This window comes from Anser anser (assembly GCF_964211835.1).
Source record: "Anser anser genome assembly, contig: HAP1_SCAFFOLD_87, whole genome shotgun sequence".
Taxonomy (NCBI): Eukaryota; Metazoa; Chordata; class Aves; order Anseriformes; family Anatidae; genus Anser; species Anser anser.
The window spans coordinates 477,698-503,587 of NW_028153517.1; the positions used below are offsets into that span (position 1 = coordinate 477,698).

The window sequence follows — 25,890 nt, forward strand, 5'->3', positions numbered from 1 at the left end:
TTAACGGGGAAAAAGTCATTTGAAAATAGTAGAATGTTGAAATGAGTGCGCTGGACACCTACTGCTTGTTTTCATTACTTCTCAAAATAACAACATATCTCTCCTGCTATGACTCAGAAAAATTAAAATAGCCTCAAAAATCAAATAAATGATGGATTAAACCTGGAGAGAAGGTGTTTCCTCTGATGAGAGGCACTATGGAAAGTCTAATGTGGCAAATCCTACTTTAATGCAGTTCTTTAGAGCTAGAGCCTGCCTCTAATTAAATCAGTAGATAATCCTGAAAAAATTGAAGAGGGGGTGAACACTGAATGCAAGCAAATTGAGTAATGTTCCACAAGCAATTTCACTTCCCCCTTTTTGAGATACCCTGATAGAAAAGAAAGTCTTTTAGAGAAGTGTGGTTTAATAATGACAGCCGTGTAGATTCACAGTGGAAATTAAGTTTCTCATGTGTCTTTCAGAACACTCAGGTTCTGCAGAAATTCCAGATTTTGTCAAAAGTTATTAACTTCAAAGCTATTTTTCATTTATTTATTTAATTATTTTGTGGTTCTAGTTAGTTCTTAACATTGAAATTCTCATGGTACCTTAAACTTAGTCAAAACTCTAATTTCTCCTATTTTCTTGTACTGCATGTTTAAAAAAGTGTAAGAAACATTTTGAAGCTCCTGTCAGTTGTCCTAATTCATCTGTAGTTCTTGCTACATAATAATTATGATTTTTTTTACTGAAAGAATTTCCCTAATGATCAGTCATTTCACATTAGTCTTGTTGTATAAGAAATGCTTTACACACTTTGAGGTTGTATTTCTTTTGGCAGCATCATAAGCATTGCCAGGGTTTACTGTCTGTGACGATATGAAACTTCATGTCCATACATAGCCATTTTACAGGAAAAAATAAGCTGAGGATAAAAACAGGGAAGTGGCTTTCCCAGTGATTGGTATCACCTTATTCCTGGTCAAGAGTTCTTTTCACTAGCTGGAGGAGCTGCTGGCCACGGTTAAGCCACCATGTCAAAGCAGCTGTTTTAACTTTTATTGCTGCTTCTGAATAGCCCTCTTTGTCCTGTTTCCATACTGCTGTCAGAGGAACACCTAAAGAGCTGGTTTCACATACCACGAGGAGTGAAACGGGACTGAACTGGACCCGTGTAGTGTCAGGCAGTCTGGGAGCATCTCCTCCGTGGTGTAAGGGTGGTATATGAACGCCCCTCTGTTCTTCGAGGTTGGAAGTGCACGTGGCAGGGGATGGGGCTGGTGTCCTGGCAGCTCTCTGGTGGCACGGACCCTGTGTCCAGCCCCGTAGCTCCTCCGGGTCGATCTGAGCTGGCTGCTGGAAGTATTATGCAGCTATTTGCTGAACGCTTCACCTTGCCTGGTTTAGCCCTGTATGGACTTAGGTTTAGCACATGAAGAGTACACTGAACCGAAAAGCAAGCATTTGGATTAAAAGGCTAAAAGTTTGCAGGATGTGAGTATGATAATTGCATTACAATGTAATTGTTCAAAACAATAGAATTGGGATTTTTTTTTTTTTATTATTCCTAGAAAAAAGTAAACCTGTGAGAATACTTTACAACAAACATTTTGGATTTAAATTTAAAATGTACTTTCCTAATTTATCTTTGTTCTCTTAATTCTTCTTTTTTTTTTCAATACTATTTTTTAAAAATTTCTTGTTAGGGATATGCATTCTATGTTATGAAAAGTTACATGTATATGCCTTAGAGTATAGATATAAAGAATACTACTGAGTGCACCATTCTTCGAATCACAGAATGGCTCAGGTTGGAAGGGACCTTAAAGATCATCCACTTCCAACCCCTCTGCCATGGGCAGGGATGGCACCTACTAGATCAGGTTGGCCACAGCCTCATCCAACCTGGTCTTGAATACCTCCAGGGATGGGGCAGCCACAGCTTCGTTCATTCATTGTTTGCTTAACAGCATCTTGGAGCTGGAAACCTAAACCTAGCTGCTTCTATTAAGTTTCTGCATAGGATGTTTTATGACTTTTTGGAGAAGTAACTAACATTACTGTGCCAGGGCAGTGATAGCGGTCTGACCACTCATGATATCAGCCAGAGAAAAAAAATGACCAGATAATAAATAAATAAACAAACAAACAAACAAATAAGTAAATAAATAAAAGGATCCAGGTGTTCAAGATGGGGTTTGTATGGAGAAACCACCTGAACAATGTTCTTTTTTACCAGTTGATGGACTGAATTTTACTGGTTGCTTCCTGACCTGAAAGCTGTCTAGGTTTAATACATATCAAAAGCTCACTTGATATAGTGATTCATTTTTATTTTCTGTTGTAAATTATTTTACTAACAGCTTAGCGATATAATTAAATTTTAGCATTACCAACTCTGGAATCTTCTCCTTGATCTTTTCATTGTGTTAATATTTTGCTGTTTTTTGAATGCTTTTGCATGTTTCTGAGGGAAGGGAGAATGTCTCAATATATACCTAGCTTCAGTGAATATCAATAACAAATTTCAATTAATTCAGACTTCCTATTCGAAAGAACGTCTGTGAATGTATTTACTTCTCAGAATTTAGAGTGAACTCTTGTCTGTATTGAATTCCAAATTTAAATTATTTTTGAGATTAGTGGAGCCCAATTATCACCTTACAAACACTGTTTTAATCTGTTTTTGGTGCTTTGATAGACGATACAGTTTTTGTATTTAATGTATTTTTGATTAAGAAAGCCAAAATACATGATTACTATTGCAGAATAATGCTGCCCTTTTGACTGACTTCATGTGGCAGTTTTGTTATAAATGCTTGGTTGAAACTTGATTTAATTTTTTAACCTTTTGATTAGCAAATACCTTTTCCTTTCCCCTTTTTCTTTTCTTTTTTTTGTCCCTTTATTTCCTTGTCCCCTCTTTTTCCCCTTTTTCTCCTTCTGCTTCTCTTTCTTATATTTGTATTTATGTTATACATGTATATATACTACTTTGGTAATCTGATTAACTAAAAAATTGTTGTAAATGAGGTTTGCTGTGATTTTGTGCCTAATTACTTTTCCTTGTGTACCCATCAGTACTCTTTCTGTGCTTATCTGTTTTTATCATTACTTTGTCAGACTGATGAAACACCATATCACAGAGGCACGTAGATGTATTTCCCTAATAAAGGGTTATAATCGTGGATGGCTGCTGCAGTTGTGATCACGCAGTCAGTAATCAAGCTCTTTGAGGAGGGCTTGGTAGGGAACACCTTGAGTGGCTCTTGACATGCTGAATTGGTCATGGGGTCACTCCTCCTAAGTGGGAACTGCCCACTTGCTGGCCTTTGTCAACAGGAAAATGCCAAGCAAGCAGGGTTCCCATAAAAAGAACATTATAAACTTTTGGAAAGTAAAAAGAAAGCCTTCTTTTTTTTCTTTTTCTTTTTTTTTTTTTGTCCCTTTTGTTAGTTTTTTGTTCTTTTATAAGATGGGTAGTATTGAAATTTTAGTAAGTGGCACTTTCATTACTTTCTACATCCTCTTTTTTTTTTTTTTTTTTCCTCTGTGTTGACAGGGTAGAGACAGAAAGGTTTGTCGTGTTCTTTGGGTAAGTGCGGTGAACTGTTTTCTGTCCTCAGTGAATCAATGCTTTGTTTCAGAAGTGGTTGGTTTGGACAGAAACTGTCTTTATCATTTCTTTCCCCCCCAAGAATCACGTCTCTGCATCTCTTCAGACAACGCATGCTTCCCCTTTGGTGTTTCGTTTGATGGCATGGGGTTCTTGCTTGAAGGCATTTCTTTATGTAGGATCTGTGAATGATGAAAGTTATGAATGCATGGCTCAGTGTTTGATATTTGAGTGTTTCATGGAATAATGAATTAATTGTTTTAAACTGCTACAAATACAGTTTGCCCCAACTAAATGGCTGAACTGATTAGAGTTACAGAGTAATTTTCTCTAGTCAAAGACAAGGAAAGTTATCTTGATTTAGACTAACATGCATATAATTTATATAACACAGGTTATTTTTTCTACCGACTTTTTTTTTTTTTTAAACATGTAACAAACATGAGCACGTTACTCTATTAAATAGGTATTACCTATTTTGCATCCTGTACCCTGTCCTGTAGACTGTGCTACAACAATGCTAAGTTGTTTTTGTGTGTGTAGGTTCCAGTTACTTAAAACGTGCTTCTGGACACAGTTCTGGGCCTGATTTCAAAAACTGGATATAATAGATCACATTTCTTCATGAAATAGTGTTTGATAAAGTCTAGGTTGTAGCACAGTGAAAGCACAAAAATATGTACAGTATGCAGGACCACGATTTCATTGAAAAATACAATACTGACAGGAAACGTGAAAGATGCAAAGGAATCTAAGTACCTAAAACTACATGTAATAAATCATATGCAGACCATCAATCTGAAGGTGTATTCTTGATGCATCCTGCAATAGTGCTTCTCTGGAATTTTTAATATAAGAAATTTAAAATGATGAAAATTACTGCTTCTGAGGAAAGGCAAGCAAGTAATATGCAAGGTTCATTACTGTTATCAGATACTGCCCATTCCTGTCACAGAGTACGATCAAGATGGTGTAGGAGAAGCCCAGAGAGAGAAATCCTTTACTGAGAGGAATCTGAAGTATGCGTATTTGGTCAACGTACTTCATTCTTGCACCATTCAGCATGTGCTTTAAAGGAGTAATGAGAAAGGGGAATGAGTCTGAGCTACTGAGAGCAGGTCCAACATTTTGTAGAGTCAGACAGGGATCCTACAGGTAGTCTCCACATCTACAGAAGGCAGGCTAACACAGAGCTGAGGATGAAATCCATGGTATCGAGGGTCAAATTTCTGCCTCTTTATGTCAGTAGTAAACTTTGACAAACAAAGCAATAATGGAAATTTATGCTTTTCAGTGTAATCTCAGCATAGGTGATTTTGGAATTTCCTTTATACCTTGATCCAAGTACAAAGTAGTTCTGAATTTAACTAACTTTTTTTTTTTTTTTTTCCTGGCACTATTCTGTTTCTTTTCCTGTGTGTTGTGTGCATGTGTTATCAAAAACAGACAAACAAACAACAGAGTTACTAGCTATAAAAAGCTAATCAGAAACAAACAAACAAAAAGTTACTTCAGAGGCAATTATTTATTTTATTTATTTATTTATTTATTTTTTACGAATGGATAAAACATTCTGATGTTGTATCATTCTTAACTTGTTTTAATCCTTGTAGGTAACTGTTGGCTTTCATAATTTATTCATAAAATTTGTCAATATCCTGATCTCCTCTGTATGGATTTGCTAAACAGAGTTGCAAGTTGAAAAAAACCTCTTACCTTCCTTTCTCAGGGTCAGTGTGGAAAATCAGATACTGAAATACGGGTTTACTACTTGTGAAATTACAATTTTGGAAAACGATGATCCTGGAGGAGTGTTCGAATTTTCTTCCTCTTCCAGAGGTCCCTACAGCATCAAGGTAGCTATCCGAGTAACGTCACTTAAACATTACAGACGACTTAGTTCTAACAGAGTGCTAGAAAAAGATTAATTTTATTTTTTTGCAGGAAGGGGAGTCTGTTGAGCTGCAGATTGTTCGCACTAGAGGAAGCCTCATCAGACAGTTTCTGCGCTACACTGTAGAACCAAGAGATAATAATGAGTTTTATGGAAGCACAGGAATTCTGGAGTTTAAGCCTGGTGAAAGAGAGATCATAATTACTCTACTGACAAGGATGGATGGGATTCCAGAGGTAAGAATTAATATTTTTCTCTCTTTAAATTGCATTCACATACATATTTGTTTGTCACTTACTAAAATATAGATGGTTTCACCTGTAAATACCAGCAATTTTTCTGTAACATTTGAAGGCTTTCTTTTTCTTAAGTGTGAGAAATAGATAGAGGAGGAGTGACTGAAAGGCCTATAAGATAGTCAAGCACCATATGAAAGCACTTTATATCAATACAAATCAGGTCTTGTCAGTCTTGCCTGAATATTCATTTCTCTGATATCTCTATTGTTTTGTAATCCCAGAAATCTGCACAATTTGAGGCATGTGTCTGTTGCTTTTCTCTTTGCTTTCTGCTTTTCTGTAGCTTGTTCCCTTTCCTGTGCATCAGCCATCCTGGATTCCATCAGGAAGTTTGCAAGGGTTTGATTTTACCACATTTATGTTAACATAAATTTTAGCTGCTGTGATTCAGCATTTTTTGCTGCCTTTACATGCACATTCCTATGCTGTATTTTGCATAAGCAGTTAGTTGTGTTTGTCTGATCCTGCTAATGAGCTGATCTAGGAGTAAGATGTCAGAAAGCCAGCTTTACAAAACATAAAGGTTTTAGGAAGGTTAATAATCTTTTTGTAGGGCCAGGTGGTCATCAGTCATGGATTGAAGGAGGGATGGAGGACCATATGATGAGGAAATCAGGGGATCACAGCAACTCCAACTTCAATTGCATAGGCTGCTGTAGAAATTCAGGTTTCTTTTCCCTACATACTCCAAAGAAAGGAGACATAAGAAGTCTGAACTCCACTACAGAAGCCAGGAACATAAGTTAATCTAGTAAAACTTAGGCACTAAAACAGCGGGTTATTTAATAGTTCCATTCCCAGTTTTTACTAGTTCATCAGCAGGCTGAGATAAAAGTATTTCCCTGCTTACAGCAGTATTATTAGACTAGGTAAGTCATCCTGCTGAAATGCTCAGGCAAAAACATACGAATTGTAGTGTCAGGACTAAAAAATAAGGAGGTCCTTTTATACTCTTCTATCTCCAAGAGTGGCCAAAAGCCACATACATGAGCAGGACATATATAATCACTTTCCTCCAGAATGCCATCCCAGCCTCCAATGGTGGGCAGTCCAAGGATGTCTGGAGTAATGGATGGTATCTTTGGGTGCCTTCAGATTTTCTTTCTGTTAATTGAAGCAGTTACGCTTTGAACGCAGGTAAGGTTTTAGCATCCATGACATTCTGTAGTACTGAACACCATTGTTTAATTGAATTGTATGTGAAGAACCAGTTCATGTGTGTTTCTTTACTGCTAACCACCAGCCAGTTTCACTGAGTTCTCCCCAGTGTAGAGTAATGCTGTTTTCTAGATAGATAAATGCAATATTTTTTTCTAATGTTCTCTGATACTTTTTTGAAAGTACCATGTCCCATTAGATTAATAAAGCCAGTTGATCAATTCTTTCTAAATTAGCATGCTGTCCATGGTTTAAAAATCTTTGCTTTACCTGTTACAAAGCCAGGAATCTTAAGAAGTCTTGGAGGAAAGAAAATTTACATTTCAGAGTGTGTTACAAACATTACTTGTGAAATTATGCGATTCTAAATTAAGTACACAAAATAAGTCCTTGCTTATAATAATAATAGACTTTTGGAGAAACTGATGCTTTTAGAGATAGAAAGTTCTCACAATTTCCTTTATTTGATAGCATTATACAAACGTTTATTGCATGTAGAATGTGTGTGATTTCATTTTAAGTTTGTATCCCTTTCTGCCTGATGGGGGACTGTGGACTATAGACCATTTTGTTTTTGATGTGGATGTTGAATATGTATTTTTGTTCTGACTGAGTTTCCCTCTTCTAGCTGGATGAGCTATATTCTGTGGTACTTAGTGGCTACAGTGAAATGCCAGGCAAGTTGGGGAATGCCACAATGGTCAATATAACCATTTTGAAGAATGATGATCCGCATGGTATCATTCAGTTTCTACCTTACGAACTAACAGTAACAATAAGTGAAAGCAAAGGAGAAGTCATCCATACCGGTAATTCCTTTTTATTAGAGTTACTTCTTTATCTGCTGTCTGCTTCTGCAAGTCTTATTTTCCCTGTTCTAGGATAACAGAAGTCTAGGAGACTTCTTACTAAAATCTCCACTCAGGACTTTACAGATTGGTACAATGCCAAGCAAGATGAGCAGCGGAGAGTGAAGTGGAGAAGTATGGGTGTGGAAAAACAGAGGGATTAACTGAGTAAAAAGGATTGCTAGAGAATTTTCCAGACAGGAGGGATGGAGTACTGATGTATGTGCAAAGTGCAACGTGGAGGTAGTAGCTCTGTTGGTGGAGAATGAAGAATGGGGTGTTATATAAGAGAAACATAGAGTTAAATCTTCCTATGGGTGATTTTAATTGATCTATTCAGTTATCAATTACTTTTACAGGCAAGAATTAACATGTGAAATTAAAGCAGTTTGCACTGCTTTAGTAATCTGTCTTTGTGTGTCCTTTTCTGTAGCACTCCAACATGTTACTGGTTTCATAAGAAGTGAAATTGGTTATTATTGTATTTCCTTTTTCTCAGTTTCAGATGTTTCAGATGTTCCTTTTTGATTTCTGTTGCTCTGAATATGCACACTGACTCTGTTTATGTTTTTTAGCTGTTTACAGAGTTGTAAGAAATCAAGGAAACTATGGAAATGTTAGTGTGTCTTGGGTTGTTGATCCAGCATGTACCAATGACGTCTATCCAGAGCAAGGGACTATTTTATTTGATAATCTGGAGTTTTCAAAAAATATCACCATTTACTCACTGCCAGATGAGGTAAACACTTTTACAGTGTTTTGGGGTGAGAATATGGGACAAAGAGTAAGTACTAAAACATTAGAGTATAAGGAGAAAAAAGGAATGTGTGTTTCTCAAGAGCCTAATAACTTGTAGGAAATATCAAAATACTTGGGTAGAACTGAGATAATGTCTGCAAATCATAGAGAAATTTCAGAAGCTGTGCATACCTCTAAACAAAAAAGGTAGAAGCTGAGAGTAATTGTACTGTGGTAAAGTTATAGGAAAGTTTGACTGAAACTCGTATCTTGATAACTGGAATCCTAATTTCAATCCTAATCCTATATGCTGATAAATTTGAAGTAATATAAGAAAGATTACACCTAATGATAAATAAATAAAGCTGTAAAAAAAACTACATGTATCAGAAACATAAAACTGGAAGGTAACTTTTGGGTCATCTGTGCAAGATAAAGAGGAAGGGACTTACTTACAAAAACTGTAGATGGATGATAATTTCTGTATAACTGTATGAATTATCATCCCTCTTGAGACACATAAGGACTGACAAATAAAAACAACACTCAGAAATCTCTGGCTTATTAATCCCCCTAACTTTTCATTTTAAATTCTTCAGTGTTTTGTATGCTAGAAATTAATGTCTTAATACTTTCAGGTGCCTGAAGAGGAGGAAGTATTCACCATCAGTTTATTCAATGCTACCGGTGGAGCCAGGCTGGGCAATGTAACCACTGCAATTTTACAAATAACAAAGAATGATGATCCCATTTATTTTGCAGGTTAGATATTATTGTTTATAAATGTGGAATACATACACTACCTAAAACGGATTTTTTTCACAAACCAGATCATTGCGAAATCGTAATCCCAAAAGAGCAAGTGGAAAAGCTCCCCAAACTTTTTTTTTTTTTGTAGTTAATTTATATTTGTTTCCTTCAGAACCTTCCCATTTTTTTGTGTGTGTCATTTTTCTCTTTGTTGATGTTGAGATCAGTTAGGAGGCAAGGTACAAAATATTCTCTCGTACCTGAATTATTTCCTACCTTTATCACATACATCTTATTGTTTCATTGAAGAGGAAGATCCTACTAGAGAGAATTAAGAAAACAGAGCAAATGCAAGCAACTCAGGCTTGAACTCAGACAGATTTGTTGCTTTTGTATTTTCAGAACCTGTGACAGTGAGTGTTCAAGAAGGAAGTGTTGCAAACTTTACAGTCCTAAGGAATGGATCTGCTGATGTCGCTGTTGTTGTCCAGTATATTACTGTTAATGGAGATGCAGCAGCTGAAGAGGGAGACTTTGTTCCCAGTGGAAAGAACAGTGTCATTTTGTTTGATGTTGGAGAAAGGGAGCAGAATTTATCTGTGTATATCAACGATGATGATACCCCTGAAACTGATGAAACATTTTATATTATCCTTTTCAATTCTACAGGTAAGTCTTCCTTTTTTTTTTTTTTTTTTTTTGCTGGCAATTTCTTAGTATCTTGGTCTTATCATAAAGCAATATTTAAATGCCAAGAATTATACGAATAATGTTTGCTTCAAGATTTTTATACAATAAATGCATACTGTGTTTGAATTTTCATCCTTAATTATTTTATTGGAAACAAAAATCAAATGATAGAGTTGATACTTTGCCTGCAAAAACAACTGGAGTGAAAGTCCCTTTTCAAATATAAATGCTCCAAATTAGATGGACTTCAATACAAAAACACAAAGCAAAAAAAAAAAAACAAAATTTAGTACCCAACAGTCTTAGGAAAAGAGGTATTCTTTTAGTTATTTTTTTCATGCTCCAGAGTGTATTACAAAACTACATGATTTTTGTAAAAACAAACAGAACTGCCATATTTTGGAGGAAGGGTATGTAATTGCTCTATTTTATTAGTAGCGAAAAGTATGCATACATTTTTTTCACTCTGAGACTATAGTTTTAAAAGGCTTAATTTGCAGAAAAATATATGTCACAATTTACCCAGGGGACCACCTCTAAAGAAAGGATTTATTACCTTAGAAATAACGTATTTTTGTTTATTTATTTATTTTTCAAAGTTTACACTTAAAAAGGAATGACCAAAATTATTCAGCCCATTCCTCACGTTTTTGAAATACATATCTTTTAGAATAAATTATCACTGTTATGTAATATACATGAGAAAATAAAAGTGAAGTATAAGAAATTCATAATTTTTCCAGAGCCCTAAGTATTTAATAAAGACCCTCCCCACACCTAGCTCCAACAAAACTCATGGTGTTGTGGGAGAGTCATTTGCAATTGTGTTATCAAATTTTAATTTACTGCCCTTCATTTTTTACTGTTCTCTAGTTGAGAGGTAATAACAGGCTCTGAATCTGCTGCAAATCTTTGCAATGCAAAGCAAAGCTGTATTGAATCAGCCATTGAAACCTGAGGGGCTGTAATTTAATAAAGCAAAGAAAGATGATGGCAATTAACCATCAGACTATACCTTCAGATTGTGTGACACGTTCTCAAAGTAAAATACCTACCAGGTATTCAGTTCAAGATTAGGAAACCTAAAATTAGATTTCTTCATCTGTAAGCACGCTAAGCATCTTAGTTCTCATTACAGTCTCTGATGGTCTTAGTCTTTAGCAGTCGATAAGACTGAAGTGATTGAGGTCATGCTACAGTGGACACCCTGCGGCTGGCCTGTGAGTTTCTCACAAGGCAGCATTGATCTTGAGTTGAATCCTTCCCTGAACATTGGTAGCAGGCAGCCAGAGGTTGACAGGGAAAGCAGTAATTTGAGTATAAGGCAGCTAAGCTATTTCCCAAGGTCGGCTGGTATTCACTGTAGTACCCAGGTCTCTTATAAAATATCAGACTAGGGAAAGGATTAGACAAAACCATTCTTCTTCCTTCATAAGTTTTCTCTTTTGTTGTCTCTTTCTACTTTAATAACTTTCTTCAGGATCTACTGGTAGCTCCCAATACTACCCCATTGGGAACATATCATGGCTTTTCTCCTAGCACATGGGGAATGGGTATCCATAGCCTCCTTTTTCCTCTAAAATGAGCATCATATAGTTTTACAGCCATTCTAGAATCACTAAGAATAAAGAATATTTCTATACATATTCCTGAAAGCAAAAGTTGGTTTTCTTTCTATGATTGGTTACATACAGTGGCCTTGACTGTTCTGAAATTTTTTTGGGGACTGTTGTTCCTGAGAGAAAATACAAATAGAGGTATATGAAGTTAGAGGAATAAGCACATTGTTTAACGTGGAACAAAATTTAGTCGGACACTTTCAAAGAAGACAAAAAATGGGGTGGGTGTGGACACATTATGTTCATCTATGGACAATGCAATGGAGTTAGAATTAACATCCCTTAATATTTACCTGTACTAATATGCACACTGAAAGCCTGCTAGCTTCCCATCTACATAATAAGAATCTTATGTTTCTTCCTTTTAGATATTCTTTGATATGGGAGTGAATAAACTCTTAGACATTGCTCATAGCTTGTATTTAGTTTAAATGCAATACTTTTCTTCTAGGTCTAAAGAAGGTCGGGGCTCTCTGAATACCTTACTCTTTTATTCTGTACCTCTGAATATCTTATTCTTTTGACTTGTCCAGATGATCAAACAGAAAATGTTACCTCACATAACAACTACATGCAAGGATACTGTGTAGTAAGAATCACATCTTCTCAGTTCATGTCATTTTTCCTGAAAATCTTACGTCTTGCTCTCTGGATGGTACACTACTTAAATACTTTTACTCTGATTTGCCTGCTGCTGAATACCTCAAATTCTGTTTTTCACTGACTTTTATAATTGTCCTTTTCTTTGTATAAAAGCAATTGTAGTGAGTAGAAAACATAATTGGATTTAGAGTTACCTACATTTCTGATTCCAATTTTAGTAATAATAATTGTCCTCTTTTTTAGGAGATACAGTTATCTTTAAGGCTGGAATGGCAACAGTTATTATTGAAGCAAATGATGATCCTAATGGAATTTTCTCTTTGGAACCTTTAGAGAAGCCAGTTGAAGAAGGCAAAAGTAACATTTTTTGGTAAGTAACGTTTAAAGAATATCTTTGCACTCTTTTGGAACTGGTGTATGTGGTACTTTATAAATAGCACTTTGATTAAATCAAATGCACAAGTGTGCATTGATAGAAGTGCACTATAGAAAAACAGTTTTACAAAATTTTGGATTAAATGATTTGTAATGTGTTGAAGACATCACCTGTAATACTATGGAGTACACAGTAAATATTAAAAAGTGCACAGAAGCTCATGTTGAAATGTAACTAAATAAGACTTCAGCATTGATGTTCTGTTATAATCTCAGGAACCTGTAGATACAGAAAAATCTGAATGATTGAGCACAATATAACCTAGGCTGACAGAAAAAGAAAAAAAACCACTCAACAAATAGCTAAATAAAACTGTGTGGCACTAGGTGGCTTTTTGTACCCATCTTTGAAATTTTCAACTGCAAACTACTGTATTCTTTCTTTCTGTTTTTGTATTTTTTTTTTTCTTTTATCTGTTAATTACAGATTGAAATCTATACTTAAAGTCCGGATGTGACACTCTTCATTAGTCTGACCTTTGAAAGTATTTTCCTTTGTGCCACCATGATATATTGAAGAATTAGCAGGGTTAAAAATTGAATGCACTTGGCATCTCGCCTTGTTACATTCATTTCATAAATTTACTATGGGGTTTTAATTGGATGAAAAAATGATTTTTCGTTAAGAAATCTTGAGACAGGCTGTAAAGAGAAGTTAGGTCACAATAAATGCGATAGTGCAAATAGTTAGGGAAGAGGTTCTTCTTGCATTTAAAAAATCATCCTTTTTTTTTTGTCTGTTTGTTTTAAAGCCTTGAAGCAGATGCTTATGGCTGTGAATTGGTTCTTTATGCTTGTGTCAATACATCTGAAATATGAATAGTCTCAAGAAAAGAGGATATTAAGTTCATTGTGTGTTTGTTGTTGTGCTGTTCACTGTTTTGGGCTTTGTTGTTTTTTTGTCCTTTATAGTCTAATCTGCAGGATAATTTTTGTGGATTTGGTGGTGTTAAGAATATTGTTTTGATGTAAACATGCTTATATACAGGTGCTTTATGGAATTATAGGATACCAAGATCTCCAACATCTGAGGAACCTGCTCAGTCATCATTGATAAAATATATTTACTAGGGATCTGTCTCTTCCATACTGTCACTACTTTGACAGTTGTGTAGCATATAAAAAAGTGGTCAAAGTAGCATGTAACCAAACCACCGAAAACACAGAGGTTTTAATGAGGTAATTGGAGTTAGTGCAGCAGCGCTACACAGCTGGGATAGAGCACCCTGGTTAACGCCACAGAAGAAAAACCTTTGGAAGCAGAAACAACATAAATGTGTTGCTGTGGCTGGACTAGTTTAGCTGAATTAATTCTTCAACCTGATATAATCTATTTATAAGGCATTTTATGTCACCGTGCAAACCGACAGAAGCAAACTTCCTGTATGTAAGCGCACTCTTAATAAAGGCACTGTATGGGTCACTTTTTATTTGTAGTGCCTTTTTGAAATTAGTGTAATTGTGTTAGCAGATAGTTACCAAAAAAAAAAAAATCTTTTCATTTACTACGTTCTTAATCACAAATAACAGTAGATTTCTGAAAGCCGTAGAATGTAATTCTAATTTAATACAAGTGTAAGAAAAAGTTTAAGTAGACTTGATGACTGAAAGGAGAAACGTTTGTGGTTAAATGTAGATGATTCTCTTTCCTGTCTAAGAGTGTCCAAGTATATTAATTTTTAATGTTAACTTTCTGAACTATTATGCATTCATATTTATTATTATAAATTGGAATTACAAGACACAGTGATGTGTAGCTTCACAGTAGTATTCTGCATGGACCTGCGTATGCTACTTCTGTTTTCTAAAGTACGTATTCCGGGAGTAGAATTGTACTGCAAAAGTGGTTGCCTTTAAAAGGAAGGCTTCATGGAACAGTTGTAGTATATTAGCATTTTACTTTATATTACATAGTATATTACTTCTTACTGTAAGGAAGATTACAGTAAAAGGAGTCTCCACATTTTCCTTTTCTACTCAACGCTGATGCATGCCTGCCAGGACTCTCATTCTTTCTGTATCACTGAACAGGATTTTGAGACACAGAGGACACTTCGGCAATGTTTCTTTGACCTGGCAGTTGTTTGATAATAACTCTGCACTGAAGCCAGGAGAAGAATTCTATGAAACTTATGGGACTGTGTGCTTCATGGATGGTGAAAGGTCGAAGTCAATAACACTACGTGCCATTTCAGATAGAATTCCTGAATTCAATGAATTTTACATTCTAAAGTTGGTGAATGCTTCAGGTATTGTCTTCCATATCACCATTTCCTTCATATCTGGTAGAAAAGAGTTATGTTTAATCAATCAAAAAGAAACCAACACTAGAAAGAGCATTGCTTTGAATCATGTCTTGATATCCTATGCTTTTCTGGTAAGGTTTTAGGTCTTATTTTTCATTTAATCTTGATTTCCATATATAGAGAGTTACTCAGTTCCCGAATTACTGTTAAACACATTTTGGTGATCTGAACTTTAAAAGGGATGCCTCTTGGTTTTTGAAATTAAACTTCTTAAAGTTCAGAAGTTTCATTTCAAAAACCAAGAGTTCTGAATTTCAGATACATAGATCTCCATGCACAAAATATAAAACAAAGATACTAACAAAGAAATAACAAAGGTATTAAAGGTTATGTGTGTCTACCATAATAGAGGTTGCTTTTTTGTTTGTTTGTTTCCCTAGAGGAGGTAAAATACTTGTAGTTACCACTTCACATGACTTAAATTACAACTTTAAATTGCTACTGGACACATTTCCTAATCTGGATTAATTCCACTTTAGTACTATTCATGGTCTTCTGTGCTCTGATACAAGTGAAAATGTGTGTTGGCCTTTCCTGTAAGTGAAGTCCATACGGATGTACAAAAGATTTCCTGCTTATAACAGGTAGATCACTGTACACTTTGAACACGGAGATTCTCCATTCACAACATGATCTTCATATCATGAATTCTTACTGTGCAAAGATAGATGACTAACACCAGGACTGGGCAGCAGTTTTAACACACAACTGGTTACTGTTTCTGCAAGGTGTATGTACTTCTGTATCAGAGGCAACAGGCAAGATTTTGCCATTCTCTATTCCTGTAAGTCTTTGAGCAATACAAGAATTGAATTTGGCCCCCATGCTTATCAAACGAATCAAAGGTAACCTACCTTATTGGCTAATTAAGAAAAGATGGACCTTGTCATGTTTCACCTGAAAGACATCTGTGTGTTTTACAGCTGAAAAATAGCATGTGGGTTTGTTTTCTACTGAAATTACATCAGCACAGTGTTTTAAGAATAATACAATTAACCTATGTAATTTTCAAGTTAGATCATTTGCTATAAGTCCAGAGGATCTTAAAGGAGGGTTTGAGGTTTTTTTAGAAACTTGTTTTATTAAAAAAAAAAAAAAGTACTTTGAAACTTTTTTCTGAGTGTGTTGTTTAATCATTAACTTTTACTCTAACTTCTATTACGCAGGTGGGTCTCCTGGTCCTGGTGGTCAGTTATCTGAAACCAGTCCTACTGTAACTGTCATGATCCCTTTCAATGATGACCCTTTTGGAGTGTTTGTTATAGATCCAGAGAGCCAGGACAGAGAGATAGTGGAAGATACTCTTTCTGAAGATGACCTTTCCTATATTACGGACTTCACCATCTGGAGACAGCAAGGCACCTTTGGTGTTGTCCGACTAGGTTGGGAAATACTGTCTAGTACCTTCCAAGCTGGACTGCCATCAATGGTAGATTTCTTGTTGCTTGGATCATTCCCAAGCTCAGTACAATCACAGCCCCACATGAGGCGCCATCACAGTGGAACAGACGCTCTGTATTTCAGTGGAAAAGAGGATGCATTTGGCATTATCGGTCCTGAATACCCATACAATGGAAATAATGCAGTAACCAATTTTACATTTTCAGCTTGGTTAATTCCTAATGTCAGTACAGATGGCTATATAGTTGAAAAGGATAACGATAATGGGACTTTATATTATGGTGTGAAAATTCAGACAAATGATTCTCATGTTTCTGTAGTGCTTCATTATACAGCATTAGGGTCCAATATGACATACATGGCTAAAACATCAGTCATGAAATACCTGGATGAGAATACTTGGCTTCACGTTCTGATTACTCTGGATGAAAGTATAATTGAATTTTACGTTGATGGAATTCTAGTTCTGGGAGGAATGAAGAGTCTAAAAGGAGAAGCAATTCTTGATGGTGAGCCTTTGCTATTTTTCTCCATATATAAAGCTCTGAAATGCATAGTCTAGCCACTTCAAAGGTGGAAGAAATACACTGAAATGATTATATCTGTTAAGTTAATTGAAAGGAATGGATAAGAATTCTTTGAGGATTTTCAGAAAGCCTATGGAAATTGTGTGAATGTTCTAAAAAATTCAAACTGCTGCGATGTTGAGTGAGAGTAGAGGACTATTAATTGTATGGTGTACTATTTTATTTCTGCTTTTAAAATTCCAGGTTGAAGTTTAAGAAATCAAATTTTCCATTTGTAAAAAGAATAGTACTTCTGCAATTAGTAATTTCCATCACACTTGCAGTACTGTAGCTAAGCTGAGAGGCTGAGAGGTTTTTTTTTTTTCTCTCCCTCGGTTTCTAGAACAAATATATGTGAAATGCAATTATGCTTTTATTGCTAGAAGGATATGTCTGTGCTGTAAATTTTCTTTATTAGTGGGGATGGCGTGTGTCTGGGGATAATGCAATAGTAAGGCAAGTATGTCATCTCTCTCCGTTGAATGTTGGGTAATACACAGTGGTGTGCATAGCAGCCCAGTTTTTCTCAGCATCCTCCACTTTGTGCCCTGGGACTTTTATCAGTTCCTGTGGTTGCTCATCTCTACAACTGCCACTCAGTGTCATATGTATGACAATACACTGAAGAGCACAGCTTTTTTTGTTTGTTTGTTTTCTTTCGTTTTCTGAAAGGCAACTGAAAACAGCTGATGTGTGTGTTTTAGCACAAGAGCATAGCATGGCACAGAATAGGATAGAGTAGGAATGAATATGAGGCAGCTGTGATCCTATAGTTTGGAGACAGAGAAATATAAATGCTGTTGTAAAAAGAGTTTGGAATTTGCATGGAATTACAGTGTGGTGGATGAAATGGATGTCCAGAAGGGTTAATGCAGTAATCATGAGTATCATCAGAATGGATCAGCTGCCCTAGCAGAGGGAAACAAAGTAGGATTTGTTCAGCAAAACAAGGGCTAAAAGGGGTTGCAGTTCTGCTCTGAAAATCTGTGGAGGAAAGAGGGAGCCTCAAGTCTCTAAGACTTATAAAAATGAGGGATGATGATAATGTGCTGCTAGAACTAATAGGATGAAAAACTTGGACAGCATAGGATGGAATTGTTTGGCCTGTGAGGACTTACCTGTAACATTGAGATGAGGCTCAAGGAACCTCCTGATTTTGGATCTCAAGATCAATATGATTCCTCATCCAGGGACAATGAACAGTTTACCATTGGTTTTTAAGAAAAACAGGTAGTCAGTTGCTGACTGTTTCATACAAATACAATAACATGAGAAAAAATTATAATTTCCTTCTCAGGTCCAGGAATAGTAAGAATTGGAGCAGGAATCAACGGCAGCAGTAGGTACACAGGGTTAATGCAGGATGTAAGGCTTTATGAGCGTAAGTTGACACGAGCAGAGATCTATGAACTTCATGCAACTCCTGCAAAAAGTGATGTCCACCCTGTCTCTGGGTATTTGGAGTATTGGCAAGGAGAGACCAATAAATCATTCATCGTGTCTGCAAAGGATGACAAAGAGGAAGAAGGAGAAGAATTATTCATACTAAAGCTCATTTCTGTGCGTGGTGGAGCTCGAATTTCACAAGAAAACACCACAGCAAGATTAAGAATACAGAAAAGTGATAATGCTAATGGTTTATTTGGCTTCACTGGAGCATGTATCCCTGAGGTAAGGTGGTCATAATGGAAATTGTAGGTGATATTTCAGGCACAGAAAGCTAAATGGCAGGACCAAGTGACCTGAACAAACCCTAGATTTTGCAGTGTTTGCTTTTGTGGTTAAGCAAAGTTTTCCTAGGATTTGGAGATGCATATGTTCTGTTAATACAACCTCAGTTCCACTGGGATTTACTATATAATTTTAAAAAACTAAAGAAAAAAATGGTTAAGAAAATTTAGTTTACTATATAAACTGAAGACTAAGGCTTAATTTTTTTTTTCTAGAAAAATATTTTACCTTCACTTCTGTTACATTTGAGTTACCAGTTAAAATGTAAGATTTAATTCTCTGGTTTTTTTTTGAGAATGGATTATTGCAAAGATTTTTATTTTAGTTTTCTGTGTCACATGATGTGTTTGAGATAATTTTACTAGAGATCATGCAATGACAAAGTGTTATGGATTTTTCCACCTTCATTTGCTGTCATAAACTAAGTTATAATTTGCATATGTTTGATGTCAGTTGGTTGATTTAGTAGTGGTTTTTTTTGTTGTTTTAGTTTTAACAGATGAAATCTTTTTTCAGTGGTATCCATTCTATATGCAGAGTGTAAACTTGCTACTTTTTGAGGAGGCTTGAAATAAACATAAATCATTCTTTACTTCTTTAATCAATTATAAGGGGGAATAACATGATAGCTATCTCTACTGGTATTGGATTATTTTGTGGAAAAAAAAATTTAATACAGTTTTCATTTGGGAACTCTTATGAGCTTTAATTACATTCTTTTTTAATCAAAGTGCTTATGATGTTTTTAAAATAACTGTCTTGCCTGAGTGATACTAGTTTTCAGTTTGGTTCAGTTTGCTTATTGTGTGCCTACCATATGCTATGATAATAGATTCCTTCAGGTTCAAGTACCTCTGATACGCTGTGATGCCACAGATCATCAGCCAACCATGAAGAAAAAAAATAATTATATGGCACGGTAATTGTTTTGCACCTATCATATGTCCATTTCACCAGGGAAGTATTAGAGCTCTTAGTGGTGATGCAGGAACACAGCATTTTTTTACCAGTAGTTTAACTGTGCATATCTGTCTACTAGGCAGCTGAAGTCACACACAGTATCTATGCTTTCTTACAAAGCAGCCCTGAAATTTATCTAATGCATAAGATAGCTTTAACCTTTCCAATAACTTTCAGATAAAATTATTTTCTATGTTAATTTTATGAACGTTATTTTCTAAAATAGAAGGTCAGTACCAATTAAAGCTTCATTCCAGAGACGTGAAGTTGTCGCTGCAGAAGTCATGTTATCTGTGAAGATACAGAATTGTAAGGAGGACAGTAGAAGAGAAAAATCTGTTTTTCTGAATGATGATGGTATAGTTTATTTCTATCCATAGTGTGTCTGGTTAGAGAAAGTGCTGATCCAAATCTTTCTTTAAATTATTGCTAAGGAAAATTACAATATTGACGTTATTATAAAGCAATAGTTTCATTTGCTTTCGACAGGTACATTTCAAGCATATTGATTCTGTCTCTGACGCATAGTTTTAGGAAAGGGGTTGTGTCCAGGACGAACTGCAGTGTATTGTTATTTGTTACCTTAATAGTCCTCAGGGAGGCATCAGACTTTTGCAGATTCCACTAGGATTGTTCTGATTGGCATCAAGGTCAGTTTCAGCTTCCTAACACTCCAAAAGAGCTGAAAGTAACATGACAGCAATTTTTTACTTGAACATTTGTCTGGCATTAAATATTTTCGTGTTATTTAATGAAATTGCCTTGATTTACTTTGACAGTAATAAACGTTCCAAATTTTTGCTTTCTTCCAGACTGCTGATGAAGGTTCCACTATATCCTGTGTTGTGGAGCGTACAAGGGGAGCCCTAGACTATGTGTATATAAAGTACATTATCTCACAGGTTGATTCCACTGGCATTAATTACTCTGTTACCGATTTTTCTAATAGCAGTGGCACTATCACATTCGTTCCTTGGCAGAGATCAGAGGTAAACCCTACCTTCCTATTAACAATTCATCCTGTCCTTTACAAACCTCCTGGAAAATACCTTCTGAGGGTGCTTGGCTGGTTTGCATACTAGAGAGTGTTTACTTCACATGGCTTTTCTTCTTATTATTTTTTATTTTGTTATTTTATGTTGTTATTTTTTTGTTATATATATATTTTCTTTCTTTCTTTTTTTCCATCCCTGACAACAAGAAAGTGTTATTTGTAGCTCTGTGTATATGTCAGTTCAAAAGTCACCATGTGTGCATGTACATATTAGATATATGTACATATACATAAAAAATATTAACTGTATTTATGTGTATGTGTACATATACTTTAAAAAGTGTAGATAGTCCATGTACTTTCGAAATTGGAAAATGATCAGGTTTGATCTGAGTGTTGTAACTCAAATTTATGTCCACAACAATTAAATAGGCAATAGTAAGATTCATTGCTGTTCTTGCACTCAAGGCTATCCAGGTTCTGTCTCCTTTTAAATTCAAAATCAGAAACAGGAGATTAAAGGTGTTCTTGTAACAATAGCTGTTTTTGAGTCTCCCTGAAATGATTACTGTCTGCTTTAATCTATTCCTCTGCATAAAGTGTGCGAGCAACTGGAACATAAGGAAATTATTCAATATTCTGGCCTTAGAGACACCTGAAATTGGTAATCAGAATTGCATCTCTGAGTTGGGGGAGAGAAAGAGAAATGATACATAAGGGAAGCTTTAGCTGCTTCTGAGAAAGCTTTCTAAAAGTCTTACGAAATTCCTTATCTGAATTAGTTTAAAAAAAAAAGAAAAAGAAAAAAGAAATACCAGGATACCAGGATACACTGAAGAGTAGGAATTCAAAGCTACAGAGGCCCACAATTAAAAAATTATGTGGGCAGACTGGAGGTCCAAAAGAGGGCCAGAAAGATGATCAAAGAGCTGGAGAACCTGTCCTCTAAGGAAAGACTCAAGGGGTTAGATCTTTTCACCCTTTAGAAGGGGACTTTGATCCCATTATTACAGTACCTAAAGGGCAGCTCCAGAGTTGACAGAGGCTCTCTCTTTTCAAGAAACCACAGGAGAAGACAGAGGGCAAAGAGTACAAAGATAGAGTGGGAGAGGTTTTGTCTTGAAATTTTTTACAACTACTGGAACGACTTCCTTAGGGACAGGGTCGGGTTGTCCCGACCTCAGCATCTGGGCCAGGGCAATCCCAAGCACAAACACAGGCTGGGCAGAGAAAGCACTGAGAGCACCCCTTGGGGGGGGAAGGACCTGGGCGTGGTGGTTGATGAGAAGCTCGACATGAGCCGGCAATGTGTGCTTGCAGCCCAGAAAGCCACCCGTACCCTGGGCTGCACCAACAGCAGCGTGGGCAGCAGGGCGAGGGAGGGGGCGAAGGAGGAAATTCTTCCCTCAGAGGGCGGTGAGGCCCAGGCCCAGGCTGCCCAGAGGAGCTGCGGCTGCCCCATCCCTGGCAGAGCCCAAGGCCAGGCTGGATGGGGCTGAGGGCAGCCTGGGCTGGGGGGAGGTGTCCCTGCCCATGGCAGGGGGTGGCGCTGGGTGGGCTTTAAGGTCCCTTCCAGCCCAAACCAATGTATGGTTCTATGGTAGAATTCCCATCACCAGGGGTGCTTAAGATGCAGTTGAACATGGTGCTGGATTATTTCATCTATTTTTTTTTTTTCCATGAAACATTGAACTTCATCTTTTGATGTCCCATCCAACGTGGGCTGTCCTATGATTAAAATTCTGTGGTAATAAACAGCGTGTGCTAGAAATAGAAATAAAAATAATCTGTTTCAATGAATTCAATCCTGATGTACAGCACAGAATTGTTAAATTTATTTGAAGAAGTGGTGCGGGACCACAGTACTGTAGAAACAACATACACTTTCTATTATTGTTTGTATAATAAGGATGAATTGTGAGTAGAAAATACCATCCTCAGTTTCACTTATATCAGGCTGCAGAAGTCAATGTGGACTCAAATTCGCTGAAGTCATTTGCAGGGATCCCAGTGACTTCACTAGAACTGTGAATCTGGATAATGTGATGACTGGCAAAAGCGTGTGGTATCTGAAAATAGTTCATTCATGTTATAATAGTTTGTTCATTCAGCTTTATTTCTCTGTGAAATGATATTACTGCATTTCATACAATCATATATAGCAGAAATTTCCAAAGCTTTTCTAGCATGGCAACATAGACGAGGCCCACATTACTCTATCTAGTGGCAGAAAATGGCTGATGTAGGCTCTTGCTACACAGCTTACTGGTCCAATTTACTGCATACATACAGAGGAGCTAATGTGCATGGCTCTAAGAAACGGGCTGGTAGCAAGCTGCTCTTCAGGTGGGATATCCTAAGGGACTTTCAACTGACATTTGTAATCTACTCATTACCATGCCTCTAAATATGATCAGCTACTTAAATGTTTTCTATATGTTTGTCCGACCATATCGAAACATAAAGAAAGATGGAATTTTCTGAAGTGAATGTGTTAGCGTGTTTAGAGCAAGGTTATGTTAGTAAATCGTATGATCTGCAGGTCAAAGTGTCAGGTGGTATAATAAGCTCAATTTATTTGCTCTCTAAATTGGATTAATCACTGTAATGTCTCTTCATAAGCATAATTTCAAAAAGATTTTAAAATTTATCAGATATTTCATGTTCAGTACATGGAAATTAAACTCTGCTTTTGTGAAGATATACAAAACCAACCAAACAAGTATTTATTATCACTTATTTATGTAGTTTGAAACAATTCAGAAAATATGCCTTCCATTTCCAGTAGCTTGGAAGCATTGTTTTTGGAAAGCATATTCTAGACATAAAATGTTATCTTAGAAATTAGTTGAATTTATGTGGAGAGCAAAAATAGTGTCCTTTGCTTTCAGAACTATACAGCAGATACAGCTGACTGACTAATCAAAGAATGTTGCATGGTTTGATTTCTCCATGATTTGGTCCTTCTCTAGGTGTTAAATTTGCATGTTATTGATGATGACATTCCGGAGTTAAATGAATATTTCCGTGTGACATTAGTCTCTGCAGTGTCTGGAGATGGGAAACTAGGTTCAACTCCTACCAGTGGAGCAAGTATAGATCCAGAAAAGGAAACTACTGATATCAGCATCAAAGCCAGTGACCACCCATACGGTAACAATGATGGGAATTATACAGCTTTGTTTCAGATTATTGTGTAGTTCTTTCCAGTCAGATGAAAACTTTGCTTGGTTGTAATAGTTGAGGAAGCAATCTCATATATTCCACTTTATCTAACTTGAATTAATTCATTGTTTATATACATGAATGAATACTGAATTAGTTTTCTTTTATAATTTTACAAAAAGGCCTCAAATCTTCCCTGACCAAACAAGCAATGATTCTCTTGTGAGGGCAAATAAAGGCTCTGCATGTAGTTGATCCTGTCCAGGTTTTTCATCAAATGAGAATTCCTGACAATGAGAGTCATTTCTCCATATGTCTTGTACCAGTAAATACGCAAAACCGTGGCCTGTGAGGCTCTTTTGGGAAGAGAAGGTTTTATTATTGTGCTGTGCCTTTTATCAAGACTGACAAGAATATCAGTGAGAGAGGGTAAGGCACACAGCACATCTCTGGAAATAGTGTGATTGAGGCTTAAGGGTATACTGGTATATGTGGTTTTTAATTTCAGAACCATCACAAGATATGTTATCAATCACTTTATTTAAATTGTTTATCATCTTTAAAATTTGTTATGAAAAGCCATGTAAGTAGTAATTCTTGTCTTCCAGGTCTGCTCCAGTTCTCTGTGGGGCCACCTCCTCAGCCAGGTGATAAAATGATTCTTCCAGCCTCTTCTGTGCCCCATATTACTATTAAAGAAGAAGCTGGACACGTCAGATTACTGGTAGTTCGTGCACAAGGCCTTCTTGGAACAGTTCTGGTGGAATACAGAACAGTGCCAGTCACAGCTTTCAGTCCCAAAGATTATCAGGTATGGCAACTGCCAAGGTGGTATAATTGTTTTGGAATTAATTAGAGTTATTTATCGTGGAGATAGCTTTCAGTTTGACTGCTCTAGCCCAGCTATGATTCTTTCACAGAAAGACTACTTTACAAGGTGATGTGGCAAATGGATATGTAATATTCACTTAAAAATATACATCATGTGACTTCTCCATTCTTTTCTCTGCAGTAAGTTGCATTGTCTAGGAAAAGCCTCTGGTTTTGAACTTTTTTTTTTTTTCTTAACAGAGTTTTCAGTGTAGCAATTTGTGAGTTTTGCTGTTGTTACAGACCATATTATTCAAGTGCATGTACAGGTTAACATTATGCTTGTACATACTGGGATTTGTATATGCCTAGCAAAATAACCTGCGTGTATCTGCACTTGCTTGTCCAACTGATCATTTGTGCAGAAAAATAAGAAAAATGTACATGAATGCAGATGCTCACCAGTATGTCAACTTAGATGTCTTCTTCTTTTTTTTTTTCTTTTGTAAAACAGATTTTTCAGATTTTTTTTTAAAGCTTAAGTGAGGAAAAGTAGATGTTTTGAAAAAGACAAAATGAAGGTTCTGTTTCTTTTTTTTATATGGATGAAAACATTAGACTTGAACAAAAATATGAAGAGCTCTTATATTGCAGGCTGTTGTGGGTACACTGGAATTTCAGCCAGGAGAAAGATACAAGTACATTACTGTTAACATCACTGATAATACTATTCCTGAATTAGAAAAAACGTTTAAAGTGGAGCTGTTGAACCCAGAGGGAGGAGGTAAGGCACATATATCAGTCCCTTAGTTGTATTTTCATGACCTCTACTCGTTCATAAAAATCTTGTCTTTCTTGGCATTATTTTCTATGTTATTTCTGAAAACAAACAAAAAGCACCTCTACATCCCCACCCCCATACAGCTGTCTTTTTTCGTAGGGAAGAACTGTTCCTCAGTTCTTTTCTTAATCCTTGGTGGAAACAACCAGATCCCATAGCAAGTATATTATTACCATGTATTAGGGAAAGTGTATCACTGCCATCTGTTAGGTCATCTAAAGGCAATTGCTGCTTTTCACTTTGTATAACTTCATGGTTGGTAATGAGAACTAAAATAATGCAAAAATATATTAGCAATATGTTGCATTTCAAAAATATGGAATATTTATAAAATATTTAAGGCTAAACAGTCAAAGTGTTGTGTTTTTGTTTGTTTGTTTTGGTTTTTTTTTTTGTTTTGTTTTGTTTTTTCTTCCACATGAGTGAAATCAGAAGAACTGCAATACATAGGTCAAATGGATTATAGCAGTAATAGGCTGTGGAT

At 36.1% G+C, this 25,890-nt stretch overlaps 1 protein-coding gene across 1 annotated transcript in view; it reads left to right on the forward strand.

Annotated features, from left to right (window-relative positions):
- The window catches only part of LOC310892009 (adhesion G-protein coupled receptor V1-like), a gene marked incomplete at its 5' end in the record, with an annotated part of 70,308 nt that overhangs the window by 15,699 nt on the left and 28,719 nt on the right, over window positions 1-25,890 (forward strand). Inside the window, 14 exons of the mRNA XM_083854198.1 lie at window positions 5,328-5,454; window positions 5,543-5,728; window positions 7,578-7,758; window positions 8,373-8,536; window positions 9,174-9,297; window positions 9,688-9,954; window positions 12,441-12,567; window positions 14,664-14,881; window positions 16,105-16,848; window positions 18,203-18,576; window positions 20,409-20,585; window positions 23,563-23,743; window positions 24,364-24,566; window positions 25,220-25,349. Coding sequence (XP_083710324.1) covers window positions 5,328-5,454; window positions 5,543-5,728; window positions 7,578-7,758; window positions 8,373-8,536; window positions 9,174-9,297; window positions 9,688-9,954; window positions 12,441-12,567; window positions 14,664-14,881; window positions 16,105-16,848; window positions 18,203-18,576; window positions 20,409-20,585; window positions 23,563-23,743; window positions 24,364-24,566; window positions 25,220-25,349 — 3,203 coding nt within the window. The remainder of the gene's footprint in view (window positions 1-5,327; window positions 5,455-5,542; window positions 5,729-7,577; window positions 7,759-8,372; window positions 8,537-9,173; window positions 9,298-9,687; window positions 9,955-12,440; window positions 12,568-14,663; window positions 14,882-16,104; window positions 16,849-18,202; window positions 18,577-20,408; window positions 20,586-23,562; window positions 23,744-24,363; window positions 24,567-25,219; window positions 25,350-25,890) is intronic.